The sequence below is a fragment of the Mycteria americana genome, chromosome 2 (genome assembly GCF_035582795.1).
Source record: "Mycteria americana isolate JAX WOST 10 ecotype Jacksonville Zoo and Gardens chromosome 2, USCA_MyAme_1.0, whole genome shotgun sequence".
NCBI classification, from domain to species: domain Eukaryota; kingdom Metazoa; phylum Chordata; class Aves; order Ciconiiformes; family Ciconiidae; genus Mycteria; species Mycteria americana.
The window spans coordinates 36,633,756-36,642,041 of NC_134366.1; the positions used below are offsets into that span (position 1 = coordinate 36,633,756).

Here is an 8,286-nt window from a genome sequence, read left to right on the forward strand (position 1 = left end):
CTTCTCTATAGGGCTGTCAGTACTGCTCAGTGCTTGTACTTTCTGCATGATCACAAATGCATGAGTGAAGCTGGTAACTGATGTGTTACCGAGTACTCTTGGCAATCTGGAGACTATTCTTCTCCAGTCTGGCTATAGCTGGTGCTGGCTGCTGTCATGGAGGGGGATAGAAACTCAGGGTCTAGCTTTTATTTTGACAGTAGACAGTCCTAAAATATGCTGGAAACCAGGAGGGAGGAAGCAGCTAGTTTCAGGTAAAGAGCAGAAAGGCAGAGAAGAAAAAACAGGAAAGCTGGCAGAACTGAACTTTAGAACTAAAGTTCTCCAAAATGGTGCCGAATGTCTTTTAATATTTGTGATTTTTTTTTTTCTAATTTGAGAAGTTTTGCAATTTGTATTCTTTACCACCTTATGAGCTTTAATAGTGCTAGTATGGAGTAAAATCTGCCATCCCTATTCTTCTATTAGTTACAGCTGAGAGATGTGTGACATTATCTTTTTCCTTTACGCACCACTTTTTTTTGATCAGTAAAGGAGGATTTTACATTTCAGTCTGGGTCAGCACAGAACTCTATGGTAAAGTTGTCTGACACATTAAAAGGGAGAGGGAGATAGATCTGCTTCAATGTGCTGTTGGTCTTGCTTGAAATTACGGGTACAATTTTTTTCCCCATAGGAACAACGTGCTGCTGCAAACACTATGGTTGTCAGTACCCTGAGCTTAGTTGCTCCTGAACTGAAAATGGGACAGCCAGCTTCTCCAGCCTCTGACATGTATGCTTACGGCTGCCTCCTGTTCTGGGTATGTTATGGCTTGTGGGAGAGTTTCTACTAATATTATGGAACTGTAGCAGTCTTTTAAAGAGCAATAAATGTTATCTCCAGCTTCTGCTTTGAACTATTTTGGTGAAATCAGTGTTCATATTTTCAACTGAGCAGTAAGTGTGGGATGAATGGGAGTTACAATTATGGGCAGAAGACAGTACTTTTTTTTTCTGTAAAATATACAATGTAATTTGTCTAGGAATATGAACAAAAATTATGCTTTTGTTCCTCATGCTGTGTATTGTCATTTGTTACTGTACTTCCCATTCATTCCTTGTGAGCCTTTTTTTCTTCTTTTTTTTGTGACCTTGCCCCTGAAGAATTACCCAAATCAAAAGAGAAGGAAAATGAAGGCAAGGATGGGACTGTCATATGTTTTGTTGCTGGCAACAGCGCTTAGATAGGTGTTTTGTTTCTTAGTGTGTGTTATGCCAGGGAGGAGAAAGCAATCTACTTTCCTATGTTAGCTGGTATGTTGTACAGCATCTCCTCCGTCTCCTTTCTTCTGGCACTGTATTGCCTCCCCAACTCAGGGTGTCAGTGCCATGTGTTCTGAATGGGAAAACTTCAGATCTCCCAGACTTGAAAAGCCACAAGCTACTCAGCAAGTGCTGATGTTCCCAGGCAGTGATTTTGTGTGAGCGCTTGATATATTAGAACTGGTTCACTGAGTGCCAGTTGGAGCTCCAGGTACATGGGGGTCTTCCTGGGAAACACTGGCAGTTCCATCAGCTATGTAGTGATGGCTTCAGTAATCCCTTCTGTGCTGTAGCATCTTAAAACCGCTTCCTAATAGAGACATAAACTGCAAGTTGATAGGTAGCCACTGTCCGTTACCTGTGCCGAGAAGATGGAGCTGGTTCATATAAAAGTCACACTTCATTATTTTTATTCCCAATTTAGGAAGCAGTTGCTTAAAATTAAGTGATTTTTCTACTGAAAATTTCTACTTTAGATGAACTAAAGTGAAGTGTAGCTTAATATTGTAGAAGTTAATAATTTATTAACATGGTACGGTTTACTTAGAACACTTTCAGTACCACTATTCAGATCTTCATCTGTTCTAGAAAAACAGTTTTTACATGTAGAAGTGAGTAAAAAAAAAAAGTAAAAAAAAAAAACCACCAAAAAAACCAAACAACCCCAAAACAAAGGGAGTTTTACTAATGGCTGGCTCTTCTTGAAGAGAATATCTGGGATGCAGCAAGATCAGCATTCTTATGAAACCTCATCCAAGTTCGCCAGCTGAATTTCAGATTAATCCACGTGTAACTAATCTCCAGCTCGGACTTGGTGTTGTATTGATCATTTGATGGAAAATTTTAGCTCAAGTATTAGTATTATGTTCAACAGTTGCCAGTTTCATGTTGGGCATCTGAAATTGTGTTCTCCCTCATTAAACAGCAGTGCCACTTCTGAAATTGAGACAGTGGTTTTCTGAGTTCTCTGCTGATCTGTGTCACAAGCACCCAGCACTGACTAAATACATGCTTCCTTTTGCTGTCTATGTAATTGTTCATAATAGAGGCATTTTCAGCTTAACCTGCAGGCAGGGTTTTGAAAAATGCTGTACTTGGCGTGGTTCTAGGCAATAGTAAGGACTGGGGAAATTTTATTTTGTTACAGGGTTCAGATTTGTCTGTCAGAGTGCACTTAACCTCTCAGCATTTCTTAAAGAGGATTATATAATTAAACGTACAACTTGGGCATGGACTTTGAGTCATGTTTTTAAAAGTCTGTTTCTTTTGACCTCTAAAAGTTTCTTCTGATACTATATTTTTTTCCCCTTATTTCTGTGTAAGGGAGACTTGAGCCCCCTGCATGTTTTACCCTACTGTGAAATTAGGAAAAAAGTCTTTCCCTGCTGTTTTCCCATAACAATCCATTTTCACTTGAAACCTGGAATCTCTTGACTGATGTTTGGTTTTGTTAAACTAAAGGGAAAAAACACACCAGTGTTATACATTATGTATCTTTTCATTTACAGCTTTGCATTCAAAACCAGGAGTTTGGCATAAAAGAAGATGGAGCACCTGAGGTGGATGTGGTTGTCATGGTATGTTAATTGTCAGATGAGGAAGATTAGACTGCTCTCGTTTAGAGGTGGTTAATCAATAAGTTTTTTTTCAAAGTCAAACATTTGATTGTAAGTGCTGGTTTGAGAAAATGTTCTTAATTGACTATTTGGATAATTCTAAATAGCATGCACAGTAAAATTATGTTTGAGAAGGTAGAAAATGCCAGAGTTTTCTTAGTATTTAACTCTGACCTCAGGAGGAGCAACTTCTCGCAGACAACTCTTAATTGAATGACACCAAGTTACAGACTTGGGGAGTAAGTCATTGAGATTCAGCCTCAAAGGAGGTATTTGAATTAGGAACCTGTCTTTTCTGAAGTCAGGGAAGTTGACTTTGTTCATCTGTCTTCCTACATAATGATTGCACAATGCTTGACGTTAATAAAACAGCCAACTTCCATTTTAATCACTTACATGCAGTTGTAAAAGTGTATTGTGCCCTTTATTATTTGCAGGTTTTTTTTGTGTGAAACAAACTTTCCTATGCCTCTGAAACAAATGCAGAGATATAAATGGACCCTGCATGTTACGAATTTGTGTTACTGCTTTCATTCGTTCTACTTGCAACTGTTATTCTGTCTATTGTATGCCAGCTACCATTGTCACCTTGAACTCTTTTCAGTCCCTTTTTTGAAACTTATCCTTGCACAGTGTCTCAGTGACTCTTTGAGAATAAGAAGTAGACCTGTGTGCCTTCATGTTTCCCAACTTAGGCCTCCAACTTTGAAGTCAATCCTTCACTAATTTATCTATCTGTTGGATTTTAATCATAAGCAGATAATTTTTTGGCCTTCTCTCTGTGTGCCTTAGTTACCTGAGCACCTGTCTTTCCTTGGGTTTATTTTCTTGTGTAACTCTCTTTCCCATAAGCTTTCAGCCTTCTGGCCAAGAGTTAAGACCTTTTTTCTTGCCTGCTTTCAACCTCTTCTACCTTTGCTACAAGCAATTCCTTTTCCTCCATATAAAAGTTGGAATAACAAAAGACGTGTCACCATATATAGTTTAAAGAAATTCACTGGGATGTTTATGGACCTTTTTCAGATCATTAGCCTTCCCAGACTAGTTTCTGCTTCATACTTTTTGCTGTACTTCTGCCTGTCTCGTTACTGACTGCTTTGTTCTTGTCCTGTGTCCCTCCCATCTCCCTTGAGTGGATTACCCTTGTGTTCTTTAATCTGGATGGACGACTTCTCATATCATGCTTATTCTGTTGATCTTACTTTAAGTGAGAGATTACTGCTTTATCTAGATTTGAGAAGGCCATGAAACTCCTTAAACCAAGCCTTAGACTATTATTAAAAAACCTGCAAACAGGTGACTTTAGCTTTTAAGTGAAGACTTAGGTTATGGATATAATTTTCTAAGGAATAGAGGAAAGAGTTAGAGGTTAATCCCCATATTTTCCAGAAAAGTAGAAAAATACTTTAAATGGAAAAGTAGAAAACAAAGCAGTGGAGTTGCTGTTGGTCAGATAAATTTGGGTTGTTTTGTCAAGGGCAAAAGAAACCCTAATAGTAAATCCCTCTTTATTGGTTATAGTTGTGCATTAATGGTTTGCCGGCTTTGGGGAGTTACCTAGGAAAGCATGGGGTTAAAATTGGTCTAGATTTACTAGAGTTGTGTTCAAACTGAGCTTAGTGTATCCTGTTTACTGTGTTTAGATTAAGAAACTGTCATGATACAGTACCAGACTAACACAGCTGTAGTGGTTCCAGTGTCCAGGCAGCATAGCTTGTGTATCACTGCATAACGGTACTGTAAATACTTGTTTTATTAGATGACTCTTCTCCTCTACAGTATGTCTTTTTATAACTGCATTTCAACAGTGTTCTCCAGTGGTGAAAGCATTACTGGTAAAGCACAGGAATGTCTACCAAATCCCTCTGCAAAATTATTTCTAGTGTGACACTACCATGGAAAATAAAATAATAAAACATGCAGCATTTGAACAGGGAGGTGATCCTGTAAATAGTGTTTCTTGTCTCTCATTATAGTTGCTTGGTTTCATATTAAAAATTAAATGAATCTCATGAAATGCACAGTACTATAGGAAAGAAGATTCAGTACTTCATGATTCACCATTAGGGCTAACTAGGGGGTTTTAAATGTATTCCACAAAACTTGTACAGAACCATCTGCCCAGTGCGTCATTCAGGATTATGCATAATAATCCTTAGATACTGAAAAACCTGACTTTATCTTATGCATAAGGGAAACTTAATTGTTCGAGGAAGTAGAAAAGATTTCTTGGGACATTAAAAATAGGAGTTGGTTCACTTCTGTTTTCCATAAAATTTCTGCTGTGATAATGTTTTACAAATAAGGTCTCGAGTGTGCAAATCAAAGTTTAAATGGCCAGTTTCAGGGTATTGTACTTCTCTGTTCTTCGGTAGCAGGTACTTCTGAAGTGCAAATGGCTGCCTGTATCTCAAGGACGGTTAATGAATTTAGCCATTATTGTTCTTAGCAGGGATTAATTAATTTTACAGCTTTTAATAAGAGCAAGTTTCTTTAACTTTTTTCCCTGATGAAAAGAAGCAGTATTTGATTTTGACCTTGTCAAGTGATACAATCCTAATCAATATATCATTGTTGGCAGTTTTTAAGGATTCATCCTGGATGCACATGCATGCACATGCACCAACCACCAAAGTCCGCCGGAAAGCAATCTGTGCTGCCTGCAGTGCACAGGAACACACATGAGGGTTTTACAAAGAAATGTAATACTAATAAATATCTTTCAGCTGTTTCTTGGGGAATCTTTTAGACCCCTGGCTGTTAATCCTTGTCCCAGTTCTTGGGGAAAATCTATTTTGATTTTAAGTGCTTTATCTATAATCAGCTTATTCAGAATTAATCTCCAGGCCCATCTGCAGGCTCTTGACAGGCTCGTAATTTCCCTTCCATCTCAGTCTTGTGCCCAGAGGAATTGCACACTTGCAACTAGTAAAATTGTTGTTGTTTTCAGCAAATGTAGAATTTCCACAGGAAAATAATGTTAAGCTTTAAAACAGGGATATTAATGTTAACTAGCTGTTGAGGAAAAGCAAAGATTAGAGATAAGATCTTGTAGCCACTCATTTAGCCACGCCAAGCTTCAGTGTTTGGTGTGTTTCAGCATCCAGTTTTGCGTATTTTAAAAAAAAAAAAAAGTAAGAGCAAACACAATGAAATGGAGTAAATGTGGTGAAATGTTGTCTTACAGCAGTATTCCTTGTGGAATCAATTTTCAGTTTCTTTAATGCGAGATGGTGGCGAGAAGGGGATATTTGTTGTTGACAGACATTTGATAGTATCATGAAATGCAAATATACAAGTACAAAGCTTTTCAAGTCTTTAAATGCTCAGTCTTTCTTCACTTTGAATTTTGCAGAGGAAGTGTGTAGTCATGGCTCACACCTGTATTTCATTGCACATGTTTGGATCTTCTTAACTAGAGATTTTCCTTTGAGCATTTTGATTGTTACATGTTTATAAAACATTTATTTATGCCTGTAAGATCAACAGTTTTCAGATCTCATCTTTGCACCTAGATTTCAGATTATTTGGGGAGTGACTAATTCTCCAGAGTCACTCTGATAATTAGTGGAAGAGTTGGAAATTGTCTGCTTGTTTCTGTCTTCAAGTTTTTGCCTACTTGCGTACATTCTTTTGCATCTCAGTGATTCTTCTGTCTGAGTGAAATGGGGGATACATGAGAGGTGTTACAGGTATCTTGTGCTTTCCTGTTTTATTGACCCTGGTCAGAGGTGGTGTTGGCTTGGAGACAGTGAACAAGCAAGCCTTCTTATGGAAAGATTCTGTTCCCATTGGGTTTTGGTAATCAGATCTCTAGATCAGCATTTGAGATTGTCTTTCTTGCAGTCCCCTTGTCCAAATCCAGTGTGTGCTCTTCCTCCCTCAATAGCTGATGTTTATGCATATGTGTAGCAGCTGTATTTTTATGTTTTGTGTATGGAGTCTAGCACTGTTAATGTGCTAAGAGTTTAGGCATGTAATCCGTTCTGATAAATCCAAAGAGCCTAAGTTTAAGTGATGGGTTAATAGCAAAATAGCTGCTGTTGATTTAGAGCCCATTACTTTGGTTTTCCTTTTTTTTCCTGTGCTCTTGTAGAGAGCCAAAGCAATATGACAAAAATTAAAAGATGAAGTTGTAGAAGGTGCATGGCACCTGTTCTGTTCCTTCTCAGTAGAAAGACTGACTTCAGTATTTCTCTAATTTATAATAGTTCAGTGAATTGGTATTTTAAAATATAACAACTCACGCTCTTCTGTGAAATCTGTTGGCACCAGGTTGACAGACCTGATGCTGAATGCTTGCTTTTATTTTGTTGTTAATGAGCACTATGACTGTTGAGTGTTGCTGACCATTGGGGATGCTATGGTACAACCTTTTGTGAGGGCTTTGGGCCCTAAGCACTTACAAGATGGGTTCATGAAATACTTGGTTGTTATTTGTAATCGAGTTTGTTTTGCTTACTGATTAAATCCTTCTTCCTCTGTTTGTAGGATGATAAAGTTAAAGCTCTTCTCCTGAATTTGTTCTGCTGTAACAGACTGACAGCTGAGCAGGTGCTGAGGGATGATTGCTTCCTTGTAGCTGATGTGATTCCAGTTTTGCCACAACCAGGTGAAGAACATGAGCCATGTGAAGAGCATGATTTTGAGAAGACAGATTAAAAAAAAAGTCATTAGCTGAGGAGAACGGAGCAAACCCTACTCAATAGATGAGGAACTTTACCATCAGGTGTTTGACTGAGACTTCTGGTTTTGTTTGGTTTTGAAATCATTGTCCTGATCTGAAATCTCAAAATATAAAAGGTTTGGTAGGTGCATTCATGTTTTGTGGTTACACAATTTTCACTGCATTTTCTTTTAAGTACATTTTATTTTAAATAAGTGTTCAGGGGTATAAGCGTGGTGTTACTGATTGTGTTCTTAGTTTGTCAGCCTTTTTCTTTGTCTGTTATGTAGGCTTTAAATTTACAGAGAGTAGCCTTGTTAGGTGCCAGAGATCTTTAAGGTGAAATTTTAGTGACTTGTTTTTGTATCTGGTTTTCTATCCCTCTTCTTGCTATGATTCCAGATAACATGTTCCTCTTAAAGATGCTCTACGGTATTACCTTTTTGCTGGAGGTTTTTTGTTATTGCATAGCCAAGTTGTTCCTACAGCTACTGCCTTCAAGATTTAAGGGGGAAAAAAAAAAGTACTGCTTTGACAACTGGTAAAGGAAACAGAGAGCAGCCTGCCTCTTTTCTGTTTTTCTGCATTTGAAAAATGCAGTTGGCTTTCTAGAGAGCAGGCATCCTTCTAGTTCTCCTTTGCAGTGCTGCTGCCAGTCAAAATACTATACACATGCATTTGCAAAAACTATTGCTTATTT

The 8,286-nt window shown here is 38.0% G+C and overlaps 1 protein-coding gene across 1 annotated transcript in view; it reads left to right on the forward strand.

Moving 5' to 3' along the window:
* The window catches only part of STK31 (serine/threonine kinase 31), a 41,821-nt gene extending 34,239 nt beyond the window's left edge, over positions 1 to 7,582 (forward strand). Inside the window, exons 21-23 of the mRNA XM_075495559.1 lie at positions 677 to 802; positions 2,813 to 2,881; positions 7,412 to 7,582. Of these exons, the coding sequence (XP_075351674.1) occupies positions 677 to 802; positions 2,813 to 2,881; positions 7,412 to 7,582 (366 nt within the window). The remainder of the gene's footprint in view (positions 1 to 676; positions 803 to 2,812; positions 2,882 to 7,411) is intronic.
* The last annotated feature ends 704 nt before the right edge of the window (positions 7,583 to 8,286 follow it).